The 24,208-nt window shown below is 36.3% G+C and overlaps 2 protein-coding genes across 3 annotated transcripts; both read left to right on the forward strand.

Annotated features, from left to right (window-relative positions):
• Positions 1-1,503: 1,503 nt before the first annotated feature.
• spty2d1 (SPT2 chromatin protein domain containing 1) lies at positions 1,504-12,418 on the forward strand. Its single transcript, XM_028449766.1, has 6 exons — positions 1,504-2,035; positions 2,286-2,400; positions 6,806-8,413; positions 9,410-9,566; positions 11,168-11,245; positions 11,353-12,418. The coding sequence occupies exons 1-6, from the start codon at positions 1,970-1,972 to the stop codon at positions 11,441-11,443; spliced, it is 2,115 nt and encodes a 704-aa protein (XP_028305567.1). The 5' UTR covers positions 1,504-1,969; the 3' UTR covers positions 11,444-12,418.
• A 1,007-nt stretch (positions 12,419-13,425) lies between these two features.
• Positions 13,426-24,208, forward strand: uevld (UEV and lactate/malate dehyrogenase domains). 2 transcript variants are annotated; one of them, XM_028449552.1, is made up of 12 exons: positions 13,426-13,567; positions 16,295-16,379; positions 16,463-16,528; positions 17,547-17,710; positions 17,814-17,955; positions 18,037-18,131; positions 19,042-19,147; positions 20,158-20,328; positions 20,420-20,584; positions 21,767-21,854; positions 21,987-22,110; positions 23,527-24,208. In XM_028449552.1, the coding sequence occupies exons 1-12, from the start codon at positions 13,526-13,528 to the stop codon at positions 23,689-23,691; spliced, it is 1,413 nt and encodes a 470-aa protein (XP_028305353.1). In that variant the 5' UTR covers positions 13,426-13,525; the 3' UTR covers positions 23,692-24,208. The 2 variants fall into 2 exon arrangements, with proteins under 2 accessions (XP_028305353.1, XP_028305352.1); XM_028449551.1 differs by having other exon boundaries at positions 17,814-18,131.

A 24,208-nucleotide genomic window follows, 5' to 3' on the forward strand; every position in this document is an offset into this window, starting at 1 on the left:
CCATTTATAACAGACAAATTGTTACGTGCACAAGTTAAACAAAAGATGAAAAATTGATTCAGATTTGGAAAGTGATTCAAGCTTATTGAATATATGTTACTAGCCTACATAGAGGCATGCATTATGCATGACTAATTCAGACAGTGAATTTGATTTAATTATTTGATTTATTTATTTTTAGCTAAACGTATGTAGGTTCTTACCTTAGACAGACTTGGCATTTTTAACTGCAGCGTGTCATTTTCTCCTTAGCCTTTTTCCAAATTTCTATCAATTTGTTGCCCAACACAACAATTATAGAACAAGTCCGCAAGGATCATGCATTTTAAATGAAAATGGAGGGTTCGTTTTAATTTTGGTAATTACAGAAGTGTAGTTTGACTAAATCACCGTTTTGTCAATATGCGGTTCCGTTAACACTAAATATAGTGTCCCAAATCAGCATTATGCGACTGTGTGTACAATACATGGAAATTAAACGAACATTTCTAGACATGTCTGACACCGTGTGGTTTGTTGATGCCAGAGGTAGTTTCGCGACGGATATGACGTTTGAGTAAAGCTAACGGAAGTGTGTCACCGAAATTGTCAAATTTCAATTTATACGTTTGAATTTTGTTTTGTATTATGTATATTTGAGAAAGTTTGGTTTGTATTGTAACCACGAGTTGTGGTTTAGAAATTGTAAATTTAAATTGTGTTTATATGTATATGTTGTTGTTTTTATTTTTTGGTTAAAAAAAAAAAAAAAAGTTGATAAATTTCCGACTGAGCACCTAAAGGGACACAGGTATTATTATTTAATTTTTTTGCGCTCGCTCACGTAAAAGTTCCACGTGCTCAATAAAATAAAATGAAAAAAAATCTGTGTCCCTTTAGAGGCTTCGTAATTTCCTGATTCTTTGAACCAATACGCTCAATTACGACAGTAAAAAAAAAAAAACATTTGTTTTTCTAATTAATTTTTTTTTTAAATCCATTTTCCGAATTAATATTTTTTTTTAAATCCGTTTTCCGAATTAATATTTTTTTTAATCTGTTTTCCGAATTAATTTTTTTTTAAAATCCGTTTTCCGAAGTAATTTTTTTTAATATCCATTTTCTGAATTAATTTTTTTTTTCTAAATCCGTTTTCCCTGTGGGGATTATTACAATGCTCCATCGTACTCAATTTAATTTAGCTAATAACTTTTTTTTTCCATCCCCCTCATCCAATGTCTTCTTTAAAGTTGGTGTTTGTGAGTGAATAGTTTACACCGGTCCCTGCTCGTTATTAGATATGCATTAAAAAAAACAAAAAACAAAGAAAAACCATATTATTTTTTGTAAATAACAGTCAGTGGTCGTTTCACTGTATTTAAACACTCACAATCATCATTTAGACAGCGCATAAATTCTCGGAAAATTAACGTTGAGGATGATACACGTTTATAATCACCACGTTAAAACGGATTATTATTATTTTATTGTTGTGGATTGTTTGACAAAGCGGAAGTACGTAGCAGCGCTCGCTCTCACTTCAACAACTCTGCTCATTTTATTCACTCTGTCATCGTGTGGTTCTACTCTCGGTATATTGCGTTACATGCCATTTTCAATCCGTCATTCGTAAGAGTTTGATTAAAATATGCACATTTGAATGGACGTAACGTTAGTAATGTGTATTATCTTTGAGGAATGAAGGTAATCTCTAGCGTTTTCGGTGGCTAACTGACGCTACCATCTGATAAAGTAACTAGCTAACTTAGCTCATTCGCGCTATCGTACTCTGATGAAGTAAAGTCTCATCAGCTGTTTCGTCCTAAGGATTTCCTTTAGTTTGGTTGGTTTAATTCAAAGGTTGTTTTTTTTTTTATTATTATTTTAAACCCCTCTGTCAAACTGAAGTATTTAAAGACTAGAGGTTAGTCTTGCTGCTCTTTTTGTTGGGACTCGTCTCAGACAATCTGCTGCTTTAGCCTCTACCAAAATGATGGATTTTGATAATGTATTGGATTTAGCCACACAAAACCAGGACCAAAGCAACACACCACGGGTGAGTAATGACTTCTTTTAGCCAAATGATTAATTCCTTGTTGGTTTTGAGGTTATTTGTGCGTATAAGTGCATAAAACTAAGCTAGCTGCTAACATTGAACGTGGCTTTAAATGTCTGTTTACAGCAAATGTTGAACTTTACTTCTCTTTTCCTTCATGGTAATACTGTATACCTAGACATACGTTGTCAAACGGATTACTTTGAATGTGAGCTGTGAAATAAGTAGAATGTGGTGTCTCCTTTAACAGAAAAGATACAGTTTACAAACTGGACCCCCCAAAAAGGATCCCAAATCCAAAGGCGTGGATCCTGCTGCTATTCAAGCCCTGTTGAAAAAGCAACACAAGGATGCCTTTAAGAAAGGTAATTGTAAGTTTGGTTTATACCCAAATAAATGACTCATTTCTTTTGTGGTTATTATGTTAGCAGTGGCTATCCGTATGGTTGCCGTATCAATATACTGACATTCTATCCGTACGCAGCGCCCCCAATTTGGCCAGTTTTGGTCGCGTGATAGGTCAGTCATTGGTCAGTTTAGATCGCGCGACTAAACCTAACCCTAACTAAAAATTGTTGCGATATTGGGTTATAACTAGGGATGTAACGATTAATTGTAAAGCAGTTAAAAATCGATTCATAGGTATCATGGTTCACATCTATATTCTGAAAATTGAATCACAGTACTTTTTTTAAACAGCAAATATATTTATCATTCTCTTGTTTAAAAGTGTTGGTGGCAGGCGGAATCTGCTACTACTTTCTTTCTGGCCGCCTTCTACTCTTAAACATGTTCATAAATGATTCCTTACCCCTTTAGCACAGAAAGAATATCTGTAAAAGTCACGTTTTTCTATTAGCTCTGTCTGCTAGCGCATACCGTCTCTTCTTCACTGCATGAATATCTGTATGCCAACCGACCACTGGGTTACCAGTGCCCTCTGCTGGTCCAAACTAATATCTGACGTAAATACAATGTAATGACTTTTTTTTTTATTTTTTTTTTTAAGTCCAGTTGTTAAGGCACAAAAAACATTTTTAGTTGCACTTTTAAAAAGAAAAAATAACTATTATGCAGTTTTGCATTATTTACTATAGAACCAGCATTTAAATTAATAGGCTTCTTCTTCATTTATATTATTCCTTTATTTATTTTATTCAAGATTTATTTTTTAGTTAAATTGCATTGTTTTGAATAGTTTATCAAAGGATTATTTTGACAATGAAAAATATAAGGAAAATAGTACAGTATTTTCTAGTTTTTTTTTCCCAATAAAAGAAGGAATATTTTTCAGTCATCATTTGTTTACAGTACCATTTTGTAAAATAAATCGTGAGAGAATCGTATCGTGAATCAAATGGTATCGGGAGTTGAGTGAATCGTTACATCCCTAGTTATAACCTAATCCTAGCCCTATAACGCTACATACGGGTACTTCGGTAACCGTACCAATAGCACCGAGGGTTGTCCGTACGGCAACCGTACTAATAGACACTTTCTATTTATTTGGTCACGGCTATTGATACGGGAACGTATCATGACGTAAATTGATACGGAAACGTATCAATAGACTTCCAGTCTATTATTACACAGACCTCCTCATTGGCCAATTTAGGTGACATGATAGGTGCACCACCTGACTTAAAGTTCCGTCAGTTTTTTTTTTTTTAGCTACCCCGCTAACCTTTTTATTTTAGCCCTAAACCAGGAAATACCCTAAAATGTTTATTTTTTTTGTATATGTATTTTTAAAGATGGAATTTGCTGTGTTAAATTTGTTGAAAAGAAAAAATATATATATGACAAAAGCGGGATTCGAATCCACGACAGCGGAAGGAAGAATTCTTGAGTCAGGCGCTTTAGACCACTTTGCCATCCGGACACGGTGACACAGGCACATTATATTATGTAGAAAAGGTCCGGAAAACATACCCGGTACGTTTCCGTAACAATAGACACTTCTTATTATGTCTGTTTGTTTTCATTTTTTAGGAAGTGTCTCCTAGTACGTAATACGTATCCATATACCAGCAGTCTATTCGTACGAAAGATGACGTTTCCGGACCTATTCTACATAAGCGTAAGGTGTCTGAGTTTTCACCGTGTCAGGATGGCCAAATGGTCAAAGGCACGTGACTCAATGATTCTTCCTTCCGCTGTTGTGGGTTTGAATCCCACTTTTGACCTATATATTATTTCATTTTAACATATTTAGGTGGTGCACCTATCATGTGACCTAAACTGGCCAATGCGTACGGATAAACTGCCTATCTACTGTCACGTATTACATACTGAGAGCCACCGCTTATTTTTTTATTGTGATTACTTTTGTTTAAAACCTTTAAAGATTTTTTTATATACTGAAATATTTGAATTGATTGACTAAGAATATAGATTTAAACTGGTAAAAATGGTCATTGCAATTTTCATTGAGGGTGAACCGATATTGATATTGGTCCAGTATCAGCAAAAAAAAAGAAGCAAGTATCGGATTATTAGGGCTGGGCAATATATCAAGTTTTCTATTTTGGCGAATATCACCTTTATCAAAATATTTGTATTTTATAGCTTATTTTTATTAAAATACTCATTGCTGCTTTTGCTACATCTCAGAACAGCATGAAAAGCGCAGTTAGATGGATCACTGAGTGTGTCCTAACCCAGACCTTCCCCTAAACAAGACACACTACAGAACTCACTCCCACGTGCTGTCCCCTATAGAAAAAAAAAGCCAGAAGTGGCACATATTGTGCAGCTGGTTGTTAATAAATGTGCTTTTGTGGCATTTTGCATCAGCAAATTTAATGTAGAAATTGTCTTTCTACTAACTTTATTTGAATTAAAAATATCAAGATTTGTCGTATATTGCTATTTTGAGAAAAAATGTTGAGATATGAGTTTTGGTCCATATTGCCCAGCCCTACGGATTATATGCATCTAAAATCTCTGATAATTTTTTAGTTTTCAATAAATATATTAAGGTGATTTTTTTTAATAATAAATGGGTCAAACACTTATGGTCACTGACTATTGTTCTCTGTTTCAGTATTATCACTTGATCAAGTCTTTTTTTTTTTTTTTACATTCCACACTAGGGATCGACAGATATGGGTTTTTAGGGCCGATGCTAATACCGTTTTTTTTTTTCCATCAGCCTGAGCCGATGACCGATACGGACTGCCGATTTTCTTTAGCCGATATTTGGAGCCGGTGCTACTTTTGCTCCTTCAATTTGTTTCATAAAAATGACACAATGATGATAAATCTTACAAGTCTCAATTTTTGAAAAAGGAACATTTATTGAAATTAACAAAGGTGAGGTAGAACGACACCAATTAAAAAAATATTTAACAAATAATAAAAACGGTGATGTAGAACAAACCAAAACAGTTAAAAGATGCTTTGAAAGTTTAAAACCTGCCATTGAAATTGAAGAGCTTGCTTACCGCTCTGCTAGAAGGGGGAGGGACTCTGCTCTCTGCACTCTGTCTGCAGCAACACGGAGCCCTGTAGCAGCTGCTCTGTTTATAAAGTGGATTGGCGAACGCAGCAGTGCGTATCGGCCGATGCCGATACACATAAAACACGCAAACAACTGCAGATTAAATCGTCCGGCCAATGAATCGATCGATCAATATTCCACACTAAGAAATCAGCAGTGACGTGCCGTGACCACTAGGGTTGGGTTGGCACGTTGCAAATTGAGACCACCAACTATCAATTTCATATGTTTCTGCTGTCAAGTGTTAATTCAATTCAAATGGATTTTATTTGTATAAAGCAATTTCCAACAATTCAAAATATAAAATTCCTAATAAGAAAGAAAAAACCCAACAAGATCCACATGAACAAGTATTTAGCCATCTAACAAAATCAACATCATAAACACCATTAAAGAAACATATACAATTATTTTATATAGCCTCCATACTCTCCTCTCATCTCATGACACAACAGCACATCCATTGTTTGTGTTGGAAACACAGAAACACGGAGAAAATGACAACAACTTAGAACAGCCTCAGTGAGGAGCATCCACAAAGTCAATCCTTCCTTTTGTTCCGTTCACTGTGAAAAGTATGAAACATGTTCTGACCTTACTTTTGCTGAAGGTCTGGTAGCTCAGGTGTTGGTATCCCATCTTTTAAAAGCTGTCGTTTTTCCTCAAAACGAAGTTTCTCTGTTGTCTCTAGCGCTGTCATCATGACTGTAGTGTTATCCCGCCCACTCGCTAGACAATGTAGCAGCAGCGGTCACATGATATCAATTCACTAATGTACTGTGAACTTACGTATAGCATTTAGCATAGCGCGGTTACGTGCAAAAAAAAGAAAAGAAAATTACAATTAAAACAAATAATCAAAATATCAATTCACCCTTGGGTAGGCACTGCCTACCTTGCCTACCCTGACGGCACATCACTGGAAATAAGTAATAGAAGTGTGTATGATCCATGCTAATATCATATTTGATTAGTATCGATATCTACTCATTCTTAAGGCAGCAAAATTCGTATTGTATCGGAATTGAAAAAGTGGTATCAGGACGCCTGCGTTTCATTTATTTAAATATGATTAATTGTGACAGTTGCCATATAAGTAGTCATTTGTTTTTGGATGCAGCAAGCCCACTTTTTAATGACCAAATTAGTAGCACTGTTGTCATGTCATTTTAGAATGTTAACATAACACGGAGAAACCTTTCTTCATATCAGAGGTATATATATATATATATTAGCTTATCTTCATATTAGTGTTGTTTTTCTTCCAGAAATTGAAAAAAAGAAACAAAAAGAAGAACTCATAGCGAAGAGGGTTGAGCTCAAATCGGACCGTAAAGCCCGTGCCATGGCCTCCAGAACCAAAGACAATTTTAGAGGCTACAATGGCATCCCAGTAGTTGAAGTTCCCAAGAAGAGGCGATCAAAACATGAGATGCAGCAAAATAGTGAGGGGGAAAGATTTAAGAATCACTCAATTGACCCAGAGGATGATGAGGATAATTATGAGTATGAGCAAACAGATTCAGAGCAAGAAGAGGAGCCAGAACCGCTGAGACAAGGTATGAGTTCTGGTGGGAGCAACAGCAATAAGAAGACACCCTTGAAGAAGGTTAGCGGGACATCCAGGCCTGCCCCAACTATGAATTTTGCAGACTTGCTCAAATTGGCAGAGACTAAACAGTTTGAGCCAGTGGAGCTAAAACCCAAGGTTTCAAAAAATGAGGAAAGGCTTCGCACAGCTGAAGAGATAAAGGAACTCGAAATGGAGCGTAGGGCTAAGAGACAGGATAGAGACAGGAACGCACTCCCTGACAGGCTGAAGGCAAGCTCCAATTTAGTTACAAAAAAAGAACCGACAAACGGCAGATCAGACAAGAATTATTCGGAAAAACATAATTTGCCCGGTGGGCCAGGTAAGAAATCTCATTCAACATCAGTTAATAATAGGGAACCCTCTTTTTCCAAGAGTTCCCATCCTGATCGAGACAAAACCAAGAAAACTTACAACGAAAGAGACAGAACAAAGATGCCTGAGGTTAGTTCTTCAAGGTCTACGAACTTCAAAATACCACAAAAAGTAACATCATCTCAGGTTTCAAACAAAAATTTAGGTGGCAGGGACACATCTAGTAACAAATCCAGTGCCTTAAGTGACCTTAGCTCTAAAAAAGAAAGCTTATCATTTCCACACAGAAAAACGTCAGGCATTTCAGGGACCAAGCCTACAGCTGCAGATGGTACAGGCCAAAAAAATCCACATGGAAGACCCAGTCAGGGAAGTTTACCAAAGCAAGGACTTTCAACAGGTGCACATAAGGCTGGAAAAGGAGAATCGCTACGGCCTGGAGCCAATCCTTTTGTAAAGTCAAGTAGTAAATCAGAGATCAGAACTCAGCCGAACAGTTCTCTAAAAGCAACAAGCAATTCTCAAGCAAGGCCTGGATTGCCCCCTCAGAAAAAACCCGTTGGTACGCCACTGATGCGGGGGGGTGGAAGTCAACCACAGAGTCACCCTGGAGGAAGTGGACTCCAGCGACAAACACTGGGACCAGGTCGGCCTGCAGGTGGAGAAATATCACGAAGACCAGCTGAGAACAGCGCCTCTGGGCCTGGAAGACCAAAGTGCACCGTGGTGTCTGAAACCATCTCATCCAAGAATGTAGGCAGGGCAAGACCAGGAGGACCTCCTCGACCGGGAGTGCCAAACAGACCTGGGATGGAAGCTAGAGGGGGAATGCCACAAAGGCCTGGGACAGTATCCAGAGGGGGAATGCCTTCAAGACCTGGGATGGTACCTGGAGCGGGAATGCCACCAAGACCTGGGATGGTATCTAGAGGGGGAATGCCACCCAGGCCGATGATGAATAGACCACCTGGTAAGAATGAGAGAAGTGTTGATGTGTGATACTACTCGGGTTGCAAAGGGGTGGAACACTTCCAGTAAAATTCCATGTGAATTTAAGCTCAGGAATTTTGGGAATATAATCGTTTTTTTCTAAAATAATTGAGAGTAATTTTAAATAACTATCATATACAAACACAAATACTAGCATCCATTCAAAAATGATAAAATGAAATTGCTAATTGGAAAAAGAAATTATGATTTCTTCAAAACAGGTATATATTCTGACATGAAAACCTTGGCTGTTTTTTTTACTTTGTTCAAAATGCTCTTCATTTTAATGTACATTTTTATGAATTAATATTTAAAATTGTAATTCATCGTTTAATAAAGAAATGGAAATCTATTTTTTATATTACAATTTTACTTTTGTCTCTTGACCTCTGCCCAGAGCCAGAGTAGGAATCTTTCTTAGCTCTAGAGTTTATCTTCTATTCAGTGTTATTCAGTACTTTGCTTCACAACATAATTTTATTTCAACACGAGTGCACATCTCTTTACAACACATCCTTTTCAACAAAATGATCTACTTATTAATGATTTGATTTGAATTATTTTTATAGCATATAATTAATCTTAAATTTTCAAAATTGAAGATGGGAAAATATATTTTAGCGTCATCTAAAATATCAGCATCAGTTATGTAAATTTAAGTTATCTAATCCCAATTTCTAGGAAAATATTTTTGAATGTTCTCAAAAATTCCGGAGCCACAAATAATGACACGTTTTAATGCACTTGTGACATAAAATGACTAGCAATATCTTTCTAATCTATAAATAAAGACAGTTTAGTGATGTTTATAATTTCAAAGCAGTATTTGACTTGTTTTTTTCCTATATTTCTTATGTAATTTATGAGTCTTAATTGGCACATAATGTCATTTTGCCTACTTAATAGATGCATGTTATCCATAGCTAAATAAACTTTTTTTAAAAAGAGAAACAAAAATGTATTTTCTGCTCTTCAGGAACTATGTTGCCACCCATCACATCTGCATACAAGAGAAAATATGAAGAAGATGATGAATACGACTCAGAAATGGATGATTTTATTGAGGACGAGGATGAAGAGCAAGAGGAAGTATCCAAACACATCAGGGAAATCTTTGGCTACGATCGGAAACGGTAGGAACAAACCTAATGTTATTGTATACTTAAAGAGTAAGTACACCCCTGTCTTCTGCTGACTTTCTACTGGGAGGGAAATTAAAAAAAATGCCTTGATTATGGGCGGCACTGCTGTTACAGTAAGACATGCCCACTCTGATAGCCAGTCACCAGACTGCAATACACACAATGATGTGTCTGTACACACACACGGCGAGTTTATAGGCTGACATTTGTCACTACAACCACAGGCCCTACTCTCCCACCACCCCGCGCACATAGAGATAAGACGTACACACACGCCCTTTCACACACTTTGAAAGACAGGAATACGCACAATATGTGTTTGTAAATACACACATAGCTTGATGAACCCTCTGATTAGCGCTCTTTATAGAAGCACAGATTCAAAAACATCACCGCAGGAACGCACGCAGCATAATGGCACATTCACACAAAATGCGTCAAGTCTCAGGTGCACATACACAATACATGATGGACGCGCTTCTAGAAGTGTCGAGAGCTCCCGCTGCGCATCCCGCGCCTCCTGTGCAGCGCTTTTTGAAGTTCCCGACATCCCTCTGTTTATGATGGATGTCGGGTGTCGCTGCATAGGCTCAGGCTGGCATAGCATTAGCACGGAGTGCTAACAGCTGATGGGTGTAAACAATGGCCGTGGCTCCGAGCAGTGACTCCCAGCATGTTCGCAAAGATGGCAGAGTAAGCAGCAGAAAAAGTAGTGCAGTTTGCATTTACATATATGACAATAAGGTATAATATATATTCAATATTAAACCGCAGTGTTTGTTTTAGCTGTAAGATAGTTTGAGAGGGAGGCGCTCACATTCTAGGAGGGGTGTATTAGGTTCATGGTAGGATGAGAGAGGATTGTTTTCTGTAGGTGATGTCAGGCACGGGGAAAAATCCAACTCGCCCGTTTGGAGCTGACTTTTTACAAAATGTGGAATAACAAGGGAGGGAGGAAACAGAACTTTTTCAACTTTGTCCCTCTGAATGAGGCTAAAGGGGGGTATATCACTGTAGCAAAACCATTATTAGAAAGTCATTTTTTCATCATACCTCCCCTTTAAAGAATCTGTTTCAACCAATACCAGAATTCACTATATTGGTCATTTTACAGCTAAATACGCAAAATTGAAATACTTTTACTAAAATGTGAGAGTTGGACTAGGATCAATCAATAGCACTACTTAATACCCAAATACATACAGGTGCTGGTCATACAACTAGAATATCATGAAAAAGTTGATTTATTTCAGTAATTCCATTCAAAAAGTGAAACTTGTATATTATATGCATTCATTACACACAGACTGATATATTTCAAATGTTTATTTCTTTTAATTTTGAAGATTATAGCTGACAACTAATTAAAATCCCAACTTGTACAATGTATGCATTATACAAGTTTCACTTTATGAATGGAATTACTGAAATAAATCAATTTTTCATGATATTCTATTTTTATGACCAGCACCTGTTTGTATTCAGCAGAAAAAAGTTGGTTTGGGGTGTACTTACTCTTTAAGTCATTTCATTTAAGTTTGATTTGAATGTTGAAGAAACTGTTTTTTTTTTTTTATTATTATTCTTATCAGATACAAAGATGAGAGCGACTATGCACTAAAATTCATGGAGTCGAGCTGGAGAGACGTGCAGAAGGAAGAGGCCAGAAGGTAATTGGATAAAAAGTGACTCTGGAAACCATCTTTGTTATTTAAAGTGTTGTGTGTGTGTGTGTGCACTTCTTTTTTAATAAAAATATATTCTGTGTTTTTTGTAGCCTGAGAGTAGCTGTGCAGGAGGACCAGGAGGAGGAGAAAAGGGAGCTAGAAGAGCTGAAGAAGAAGAGCGCCAAGAGGAGAAAAATCTAAAGCTTTTGTGACACTGACGTGAATAAATCAAAAGCTGTTTATGTCCTCCTTTAAAGATTGAACAGTGGGTCCAGAAACACAACGCAAAGCACGCCCACCGCGTTCCAACTCTTCATGTTCCCTTTGTGTCTAATCTCAGTTTGGATCTGAGCAGAACGGAAATAACTTGAGATGTGGAATTAAAATGAAAAATGACACGATGCACAAATCACTTAAACTTTATTAAAAATTCCTAGATCTTTCTTTATTTATTTCAATTTTGTAATGACAGTTAACATGTTTCTATGTTTTTCTTTATTTACTCACATTCTAAACACCTGATATATTTTGTGCAGTTGCTCTTTTTCCTCAAGAAAATGTTGATTGTGAAGACAAATATGCAGAATGCATTGCAGTTTGGCATGATGTGTAATTAATCACTGAATTGACTTGACTGAAATTGTTGCATTATTTTTCTTTAGGTGCTATGCATTAAATGTAATAATATATAGAGTTGGGATCTATACATATTTAGGTTAGAAGCAGTGAAATTATTTTATTTGCCACAAAGGCAAAAAAAAGTTTTTGTTTGCAATACAGACACTAAAAACCAGCAGGTTTTTTTTTTTTTGCTCTTGCGGGGAATTTATTGTCCACCTTATTTTCAATATATTCCTGTTGCAGTAATGGAAATACCTGACAAACTGGTGATTTGAAATTGGAAATATTAGGTCAAAGCATATTTCAGAAAATGATGCAGTATGTGGCTTAGTGTAGCAAAAGAAAAATTAGAAATCTGTTAATTTATCCACGTTACTTGCAAAGTTGCTTTTCCACAAAAGTACAATTTCAGCATGAATTAAAATAATTTATAAAGAAAGTGACGGTAAAGATTTATTATCTAAAAAAAAATTGATTTTATTTTCCTGTCTTATATGTAATTATATTTAATTTTCTTGTGTTAAATATCCAAATGTCTACATCATTATCTTTATTGTTCCCTATTTCTGATGTTCTCTTTGATAAATGTGTGCCCTGTTTGTTATAGCATTAAAACAAATTGATACTACTGCCTTTCTGTCATGCTCAGGCTTTTTTTTTTATTTATTTATTTATTTATTTTTTTTAACAAACCCTTATACTTAAATTTTACTGATTTTTTTTATTTTGAAAGTTTGTTAAAGCGTTCACCATTTTGGCAATAGATTTATTTTTTCAGGATGTACTGCATTAAATGAATTTAAACAACTCAGAAGTCCCACAATTAAAGGCTGCTGGAGCTCAATTCATTTCATCAGACTATTTTGATGATTGTTTTTGCATATCATGGAAATAAATGTAGAAAAACTATTACATGATTGTAATGAAACATTACAAACATAGATTTTAAACATTGACAGCAGTTACTCCAAATATTACGCAAAACTTTCGGTGATTTAAAGTCAGTATTTCATGTTTTTAGTTTTTTTTAACAGTATATGGGTATTCCAATTTGTATGATTGTTTTTTTATTTCAAAAGCAAAATTGCAGCTAAATGTTTTGTTTAAAACTAATTCCTTTATTTCTTAATAGGCCAAAGAAAATGTATTTGAATTTTCGAATTGTTGTGTATACTATATTTTATTGTAATTTATAGTATTTATCTGTTTATTTGTTCATTTGATAGCGACATTGCACTTTAATGAACATCTATTTAAACAGCAAAATATGTAAGTATGCTGTTTAATACTGCAGTCCCCGGCAGGATTAAAACAATGCAGAAATAGATATTCTATATTATATAATTTTATATCATACGTCATTTCATTTTACATTATATTATATTATATTATATTATATTATATTATATTATATTATATTATATTACAAAAACTAATCAACACACAATATAAAACATTGATAATCAAAAGCCAATCAGAAAATTATACTTTGAAAACTACAAGTCAACCCGAAGTACTTCCGTCCAGTGGGTGTGTCTTCGTGCCTCACGTGGTCACCTATGAAAGTTTGCGGAAGTTTGTTTTTCCAGCTGATGGTCGGAGCGACTTTTAATTGAGGAGGAAACCGACAACTCTGTCCGAGCTTTCTTAGTTTTCATCTACATGGATCTCAGTTCAGATAATGTACAGCGGATCCTGTCCAAGGTGGGATGTTTTATTAATGAACCGTTTTTTTTATTGATTATTATTATTGGTGTTTGAAATGAATCATTGTCTGTGTGGTGAACCTACCTGCCTCCAACAACTGGCCCAACCTGCTCTGTTACTAACTCAGGGAAGTCAGAGTACATTTATTTATAACTGCTTTACAGGGCCATATATCTATTGTTTATTATTATTATTGTCTGTCAAACACTTCTATATATGAAGGAATTAACCTCGACATCGGGGCTGCTTTCTTCATTTTTAATCCAATACATTTCCTGGATCATGTTTACCTCAACACGTGGTTTTCTATTTTACATTTTAGCACGACTGTGCATTTGACCTGAAAATACTTTGATATTAAAACCAAATCTAACTATTAAAGTTGGAATTATACTATGGTATAGTATGTAGGGTTAATTATGAAGTAGTCTACAAGCTCTTCCACCTTCATATTCACTCTTATAGAGTCTGTCAGTAGTGTCATAGAAGCAAAGCCAATATCATCCATGAACATATACAATCCTGAATTATATTATGATAATTTAATTCATTTTTATGAACCCATTTATTCTGGGTTATTGAAAATGGGGGACAGTCTATACCAGGATTATTGCACAGAGAATAAGAACTACAGTCACACCCGATTACTCATACAGACCATTTAGAAACTGATGAATAACCATAAATTACACTGGGAGGAAGGGAGACCAGAGTATCTGTACCACTGTGTCAAACTTGAGGCCTGAGGGCCAAATCCAGCCCTTTGGAGCATCCAATTTGGCCCTGAGGAGAAAATAAAAATGATTGAGAAAACATTAATTAAATTTAATATAACTGCACATTATTTGTAGGGGAGTGGTTCCCAACCTTTTTTGGATCAAGAATTTCTGGAGACCCTAAACTACAATTTCTTTTTGATCATATTTGTTATAGGAATAGACCAATATGGATTTTTTTTAGGGCCGATGCAGATACCGTTTTTTTTTTTTTTTCATCAGCCTTAGCCGATGACCCATACGGACTGGGAAAGGAACATTTATTGAAATTAACAAAGGTGAGGTAGAACGACAAGTAAAAAATATTCAACAAGTATTGTAACAAGAACAAGTAAAAAATATTTATCTTCTCTGTAAATGATGCAAATCGGCGAACGCAGCAGCCCGCATCGGCCGATACCGATACACGTAAAAAACGCAAAAATCGGCTGGCCGATGTATCGTTCTATCACTAGTTTGTTATACTGTATTTCAAATACAGTTTTTTTCATATATTTTGGCTTTTAGCCAGGACACTGTAGGGAGTTGAACCCCATCTATTCTGATTCCAGTTTGTTGTCCTCGCGGATCCGGATCTCCTCAGACCTGAACAGTCTCGGTCCGGACTCGTTAATTCACAACAGTCAGTTTAGATGCTCACAGAATTTGTAAAGCATTTATGAAATAATTTATTAACGATATCATTGCAGTCCAAACAAATCCGACGTCGCACACCCTTGAACCAAGCAGCAGCCATGTTGAAACTCTCAGGTCAGTCTGATCCTGATCTGCAGAGATATTTGAGAAACACAGGCACACAAATGGACAGACCTTGCTTTATAGATTTATTATTATTGTTAATAATAATAATTAGGTTTATATTCATCAATTGAATACAGCTGTTTAATTATTATTTGTTTTAATAATAAAACAACCCAATCTTAATCAATAATCAAAAATTGATTGTTAATCAGTAATTCTTTTTTTTTTAGACATTTCAGGTGACCCCCATTTAAAATGCAGGTGACCCCACACACAAGGTTGAAAAGCCCTGGTATGGGGACTGGCATCTGTAATTTATTCATTGGATATTGGCTGTGCTTTACATACTTTGTATATCAGTTAAACATGGTGCAAACGAGGGCATATTCATTTTGAAATTGCTCTTTTTTTTTCCTGAGCAAAAATGCGTTTGATATTGCTGCTGAGGGAGAACATGTAATCTCTGCACACAGAGACGGCAGCAGCTTTATCATGTGATCACTGAGGGATGAGGTTGCCCATGATTTGGGATATGTTGATATCTTCTTATGATAAATGGTTTTAATAACTTAATAATTCACACATTTTAATCAAGTCTATCTCTTTATTTAACAATAGGGGTGGGAACCTCTGGGTACCTCACGATACAATACAATCTATGATGATCTATGACATAAGAAGAAAATAAAAGATTAAGTGAAAAAATAAAAAAAAATTTTATACCTCTGAAAAACAATGAATTTAAATAATTTCCTATGAACAGTGACACTATTTTAGTGGAACATTTCTGTAAATGAGTGTCAACATACCAATGTAAATGAATAAGTATCTCCGATAGTGCTTTCTGTAAACAAAAAATAGGTTCTTTCTAACCAGTGACACCATTATAGTGGAATACTCCAGTAAACAATATATTGGTTCCTTCAACAAACAGTGATAACATTTCTGTGAGGACCGACCTGCACATTTTAGTGAAAAAGCAGAAAAGGTTTTGAAAAAAAAAAAAAAATCAATACTTAGCGTGAGTATATCGATAATCGATTGTGCAAAAATAATATCGCGATATATCGCTGTGTATTGAGATATCATCACACTCCTATTTAACATGCAGGGTTTTGTAAGGGTGAGGAAAACTAAAGCAGCCATTAATGAATTGTTTTATATTCACTAGTTAATGCATGTGCTGTTTCTTTTTGTTTTTTCACAGTACAAATTTCACGATGTAGCCATTGAGGAGCTGCAGAAGATCGAGCGAATCTTTCCTGGAATGAAACCAACCACAGACACATACAGTAATTAAAAAAAGCTGATTAACTTAGACATAAAATGTTCTCTATTCAACATTAACATTGATAGCACTCATTATGTATTTCAGCGTTCAGCGACAGCACGCAGAAAGATCTCCTGAAGTTGTTGGGAAACCTTCCAGTTAAATATGAAGGTAAGGAACACCTAAACCACTGGGACTCTTTACTGAGAGTATTAAGAGTTTTTTCCCCTGGATTTCAAGCAAAGCATCCACAGGTTGATTGTATATTGTAAAAAATATTTTAATAAAGTTTTCTATACAGTGGTGTGAAAAAGTGTTTGCCCCCTTCCTGATTTCTTACTTTTTTGCATGTTTTCCACACTAAATGTTTCAGATCATCAAACAAATTTTAACATTAGTCAGAGATAACACAAGTAAACACAAAATATAGTTTTTAAATGGAAGGTTTTATTAATGAGGCCCTGTGTGAAAACCTGTTTGCCACCTAAACCTAATAATGCATGCAAGAAGAAATCAAACACTTTTTTATACCACTGTGTATATATATATATATATATATATATATATATATATATATATATATATATATATATGTATATATATATATATATATATATATATATGTATATATATATATATATATATTGTATATTAGAAACATATTTGTATAGGTCTGATACTGCATCAATATACTTGTAATTGTTAAAGTTCATCAATACCAGGGAGCAGTTCCTATTGCATCCAATGGTGGCCTGTTATTTTTTTTTTGTGATTGGCCCTCAGGGGGACCTGTTTTTACAGAAAATGTTTATAAATGTCAGTTTTAATCATTTTATAAATTGTTTTTGGTCCAACATATAAACATTTGTTATATATAATAAAATCTGACCTCCAATTCATTGCATTTTGCGTAAAAATTTTTGTGGTATAAGTATCGCTACTCGGGATCGGCAAGTACACATACCCAAGTATCGGTATTGTATCGGTTGGGGAAAAGTGATCTCAGTGCATCCCTAATACTGTAGATATGTATTGTTAAAATGGCTTTGTGTGTTCCTTTCTGCATGGGGTGAATTGTGTATTTTTTTATTTGTTTTATCTCTTTGCTGCTTTAAAAAGGGAATTTCCTCATTTTCCCGTTGAATAAAGAACACTCTGATCTAATCATTATTTGTGCGTCTCTCCAAAGGTCGATCCTATAATTTCCCCATTCAGCTCTGGCTGTTGGACTCGTTCCCCTTCACTCCCCCCATCTGCCACCTCAGACCCACGGCCACCATGGTCATCAGAGAGGGCAAGCACGTCGACGCCCATGGACGTATCCACTTACCAGGGCTGCACAGCTGGGACTATGTACGTATTAGATGTGTTCAAACATAAAAAGAGGGAATTTTGTGACGCTCTCATGATTTCAGCCATGACGCTGCTTCTTTTATTAAAATATCTTTTGTTCCAGCCAAAATCATCCGTGGTGGCTCTCCTGAATGAGATGTCTGCTAAATTTGAGGAGGAACCCCCACTGTCCTCGAAGCCTGCAGGAGGTGACAAAGACCCTCATGAGCTGCTGGATTTGGTCTCAAACCTCAAACTAAATGACGGTGCTGCTGCTCAACTCATGTTTACTTACATTACTGAGGCAATAGTTACATTTCATTGGCTGATTAGTTTTTCCTTTACAGGTAGTATTGGACGTCGTGACCAACGAGTTAAGAAGGTGACTGTCATTGGAGGAGGAGATTTGGGAATGGCATCAGTGATGAGCATTTTATCCAAGGTAAACAGCTTTGTACATGACATGCAAAGAATGCACATAATAAGTCCATTAATTTAAAATGTTTTATTTAAAAATGCATATAATTGAAAATACAAAAAGCCACATAACATTCTACAAACATAAGCATTCAAAGATAAAGTGATGTTAAAGTGATTTAAGTAATCTTTGGTACATTAATGCAGTGCTTTAAGCACTTTAGCAAAGCTTTTCTGCTCCAAGTGATCAGATTATGTCTGATAACCATATTTATCTTCTTACTAATAACTTCTTCATTATAATATTAATACAATGTGCAGTAATATGATTTTTAAATATATTTATTTTCTACTTTGCCTGCACATGCTGTCAACTCTACATGTAGTGCAATCTTTTTGTGACAGCTATACATGTTTATTATTGCAATTAAATAAATACATTTATTTTATTGCATAATTATGACCATCACCAGCCTTCCTTAAGGAAGGGTAAGAAATACTTTATTAAAGGTAGAGTATAAAAGAGAGGGCAGTGTTACACCTAGGTGAGGGAGGGAACAGGGAAGAGGAAGTCAGGGTAGTACAATGAAAGGGGTGGGGAAGAGTTGATTATTTAAAGGTGAGTGTAATGTGATGTTACAGTTGTGCATATTGTGTTGTGTAAACAGTTAAGCCAGTCTGGGCACAAGTGTGTATTTTTAAATCTAATTATTGTTGATTTATTGTTTTTACGGCTGATTTTAATATTCTTATTAATTTTTAAACTGTTAAATGTTTTCTGTTGCACTTTTTTTTATCATGTAAAGCACAGTGAATTGCTTTGTGTATGAAATGTGCTATAGCAAATACGTTTTCCTTGCCTAATGAATGAATGAAACAGGTTGCTAACTTCTCCACTCCATCACTTTGATTGATTTCTCTCTCTATTCCGTCAGTGTAACGTAGATAAACTTGCGTTCATCGACGTGGCTGACAGTTCAACTAAAGGTGGCAGCACAGATTTGGAGATTTTCAGTCTTCCAAAGGTTGAAGTATCCAGAGGTATGTTTACTTTCTGCTGTGTCATGCTGTGTAACAGAGGATTGTCTTGTGTGGGTTCACGTCATCACGTTGCTTTAGACTTGGTGTAGTGACGTTATGGTTAAACAGGCTGTGCTCAGTGACTCAGAGCAAAAACAATTGAGAAACCAGTTCATCTGTTAGGAATGTCCAACTCCTGTATAAAGTCCCAGAACGCACCATTGAACAGTTGACACAGCAGTTTAATGCTGCATTCAAGGGACTTGAAAATCTCACGTAAAAGTAGAACATTTATTTCTTTTCACTCAATAAAACTTCTTATTACAGTTCTAAAATGTGGTTGCCCATTTAGTTATTTTTATGAGTTTTGAAGAATTGTCTCAATTTTTTACCTTTTTTAATATATGTTACATTTTTTAAGCATTTTGTTGCAATGAGGAGGTCCTGAAAAAAAAAAAAAAACAGTGAAGGGAAAGGCTTCTTCACAAATATTAATACATTTAAAAAAATAATCCTAATAAATGCCTGTATTTAATTGGACCCCTGATTAACATTTGCCCTTCGTTCGGCCACACTTTGTATATGTAAATGTAATTCTTCCTCTGACTACGACCACCTAATGACATTTGTCTTTCTGGTTCATTGTTTCTCAATATTAAAATTTGTTATGTCTATCTTATGAGTATTTAAGGTTATTTTATGTTCATTTTAAGAAGAAATAACACAATTTGTCATTTCTGTATATTCTGTATTTATTTATAATTTCAAACCTATTAACTGCTTTTCTTTTCTCTTTTAATGCTACTGAAAATGTCATTTCCCTGGGGGAGCCTTCAGAAGGCATCAATAAAGTTCTATGTAATCGAATCTAATGTGTAAAGGGACAAAATGTGTTTAAAGTGTTTTAGGCTTTGCAGGTTTACCATCAGGGATGATGTCACCGTAATTACTGAACCCTCTGCCCCACCCCGTCCTTATTATCAGGAATCTGCCTTCACTCACTTCACTTTTTTTGTTTCCTCACATGTTAGATTTGTCAGCGTCAGCAGGTTCTAAAGTTATCGTGGTGACTGCGAACGCTTGGAGCAGTGAGCAGTCGTACGTGAGCGTGGTTCAAACTAACGTGGACTTGTTCAGAGGGATCGTCCCTAACTTAGCTCGTCTCAGCCCTGATGCAGTCATCGTCGTCGCCTCTCAACCAGGTCAGCAGTAGCTAGCACACCCTCTTTGGTTCTATTCTAACATGTTATTAAGTCATCTTGTTCTTTAATCTCCGTGTGGTTTAAACTCCAGTGGACATCATGACCCACGTGGCCTGGAGGCAGAGCGGCCTGCCCCCGACCCGGGTGGTGGGTGCAGGCTGTAACCTGGACTCGGAGCGACTCAGTCACGCTCTGAATATCAACCTGAACACCCACAAAGTGGCCTGGGTCATAGGAGAGCTGTCGGATAACAAAGGTGAGCTTTACTGCACTGATGAAATATTTAGCTGAAGAATTTCAGTTTCACTCAACAACAGTAAAAGATTCATCCCTTCATCCACTACTGCACCGTTTATCAGTGGTTTTAATTTGAATGGCAGAATCATGATAAACTGTGCTCCATTACCTACTTTTCATTCTTAAGTAATTGATGCAGATCATTAGGGTCCGAAGGCCAGAAGGACACTGTTGTAATTATTATTATTCTAAAAAGCCATGTGATCACTAATTTGACCGCCTGAGAATGCCCCACGTCTCACCAAAATGTGCACGCACCTCAGACCTGCTGAAAACTGTGATAATTTGGTGCAATGAAAAAAATCAGTTAAAAAATGCGCGCACGGCGTGCATTATAGACGCCAAAAATGCGATGGAACCGCACGACCAGCAGGTTTGTCCGATTCACACGAAATTCGCCACATGTATTATTGACCCCAAGATCAGCAAAAAGTGACATTATGACCCTGCCCAAAACCAAACAGGAAGTCAGCCATCTTGGGTCAAATGTCAAAAATGGTGTTTCGCCCTAGAAATGCATTTGCGCGAACTAGTCTGAGGGGCTTCATCCGATTTGCTTCAAACTGGGCAAGAACACTTAGGACCCACTGAAGATTAAAAATCCTTGAAGGAATTTGCATATCTAACGGTTTGGTCATGGCGCCGCCGCAAAGTTGCAATGCAAATTTTTGTAAGCACGCCACAATTTCAACAAAACATAATTCTGACACACAAAGTTCAATCAGCCTCAAATTTCACACAAATGACATTTGCCCAAGCTTATTCATGACTGCTTTGAAACATTTCCCATCATGCCTCGCGTTATTGACTGGCGCTATTTATGGTCATGTTCACTGTTAGCAACTATGGCACGCCATATAAGAAAGATGCTAACTCTCATATACAAAATTCAAACCACCTCATATTTGATACACATGATGATTGTTCATCCCTAAACAATGTTCAATGTGATGATTACCCATCATGCCTTGCGTTCTCAGAGAGCGCTGCTTTTAGTGGCGTTTGACGCTAACAGCTCTACCGGAAAGACGACATGTCATGTTGACTTCAAAATAGGGTTTGGGTTCTCATATTTGATACACATGGGGTACCGACACCGCTTGTGGCTTTATTTATCTTTGTTATTGATGGATTCTTGCAGTTGCTGTGATAAGTAACACTGCACCGAACTCCAAAAGTCCACTTGAGATCGTCCCAGGATCCAGTTCCACCAAACCACTGCTAGACAGGTACATATTTAGAACAAGAGCTTGTCTTCTAGTTTTATTTAATTTTTTTGCTTTACTTACTTGTTTGTTTGTTTCATTGTAACTATATATTTTAAACTCTGTTGGTAAAACCTGTTTTCTTGTGCGTTACAGAGGGCTGAATATTGTGAGGAATCGTGGCCAGAGGTCGTGGTCCGTCGGGCTCTCAGTGGCTGACATTGTAAACAGCATCCTGACCAATAAGATGAAAACACATTCTGTCACCACTCTGGCTCAGGTACCTCCTCTGCACTACTGTAATACACAGTCTAATTCAGGGGTTCTCAACTTGGCAGTCAAGTCTCCATTTGGGGTCGCCAGATGCCTTCAAGAAACTATAGTATAGTGTTTTTTAACAATTTGAGCCCATTTTTGCAAATTCTTACCCTTTTGCAACCACACTGAACTTGCCATATTTTAACTTATTTTCATCACCTTTTCTTGCCATTGATTTGCTCTTTTTAATGCATTTTTGCTACATTACTCCCATTTCTGCCACTTCTCCATCAAATTTCAATGCGTTTTCTGCACATTTTTTTCATATTCAAGACATTATCACCACTTATAAACTTTTTGCACCACTTTTCCCACCTAATGTTGCAGATGTTGACCCATTAGCACTTTTAACCTCTTTTCACCATATTTCATGCCGCGTTTTGTGTTTTGTTTAAACTAATTGTTCCTATTTTTTTCTTTAAGCCAATATTGACCCTTTGAAAGGTTGAGAGCCACTGATCTAATTCATAGTTCAGACCTTTTCCATTCATGCTTGCATTTAAAGGTTATTGCGTAGTGTGACATGATCTCCTGAATGTGCATTCTTTCCTCATACTCATTTAGCTTTATTGGTAAATTGGATCCAGGCAGAATATTTTAGTCATTGATTATTGTATGACGTTAATATATGTTGTCAAAGTGCCAAACTGACCTTACTGTGGTGACTTTGCATTTTCTCCCTAATTATCAGTTTGTTCTTTAGTTCCCCAAGGCTTGTTAAAACAAGTTTTACATTTTAGATGATTGTGGATCTTATTACATAATAATTTGTTACAACACCTTGCTAATATTTAAAATGCTAATAAGTCATCTTAAGTGTCACCAGGGGGCGCCCATGGACCCCCCAGTGTTAAAGGTACATTCCAAAAGGTAGCAAGACTTCCTCTAAGCTCCACCACCTCCTCCCTTTCTGTCGGCTCCGCCCAAACAAAGCCACACCCCCACAAGCTTGAACGCACATCTGATATAAAAATAACAAATCCCCCTCCTTATAGTGTCACGTGTGTGTGCATGCTGGAGACGGGGGGCGTGGGCATGACAAGACATGAAGGCAGCTGATTGGTTCTTTGCATTCAGACTGAATGGCAGGGATTGGTCAAAGTTATTCCAGGATTCCAACTGCTACAGAAAAAAATCAACCGTTATTTTGGGATGGATCATCAGAAAAACATGAAGTCTTTTTGTTCTAAACTCACTTATTACAGGATATCAGGAGAAAAATATGGTTTTATATCAATTTCAATTTATTTAGTGCTCAATACAACAGTCATCGATATAACACATGTTGCAATTGTGCGTATTTTGAAGCTGCTTACATCTGATTATATTAGATCAGCTCTAAGTATCTCTCTTTGTTTTGTGTGTGTGTGTTCTTTAGGGATGGGGGGGTATTGGTACGGAGGTGTTCCTCAGTCTTCCATGTGTGATGGGAGCAAACGGTTCTACGCGCCTGGCCGGGGTACCGCTGGTACCCGAGGACGACGCCAAGCTCAGAGAAAGCATCTCCTCACTGTCCAACCTCATGACTCAGCTCAAGATGTAAAGGAAGTAGCTACAGCTAAGGCACGACTTCACTGCACAGCTCTAGTTACAAAGTCGTACCCACGTTTTTATATTGTTACAGACGCTAATCACAGGATGGGTTGCCTATCAGTGGACCAGGTGAATTAAATCAATTTATACTGACACTTTAAATAATAGGTTTGATTGGGGCGAGCTGAGTTTGCTCTGATCACCAAAGTTATCTCGTTATTAGTTTCCCATGACTGCTATGGGAATATATAAAGATTTTACAGATTATGAAGTATATCTATTTATGTAAAGGACTCCACTTGTGTTAAATCATTATTTTAAAGACATTTGCATTCAGCTCTTGTTGACTTTGTTTTCCTATTTAATAAATACATGAAAATCCGTTAAGGATCTTATTGTATGCCTTGTTGTTTGGGACATGGTTTAGTTTTTGTAAAATAACTTTTACACAGCTTGGTTTGAAAGTATGTACAGTTAGGAAGTCAACGTGGTGGTGTTGGGATGTGCAATAAAGATAAAGGATCATT

Source organism: Gouania willdenowi, chromosome 6, assembly GCF_900634775.1.
Source record: "Gouania willdenowi chromosome 6, fGouWil2.1, whole genome shotgun sequence".
NCBI classification, from domain to species: domain Eukaryota; kingdom Metazoa; phylum Chordata; class Actinopteri; order Blenniiformes; family Gobiesocidae; genus Gouania; species Gouania willdenowi.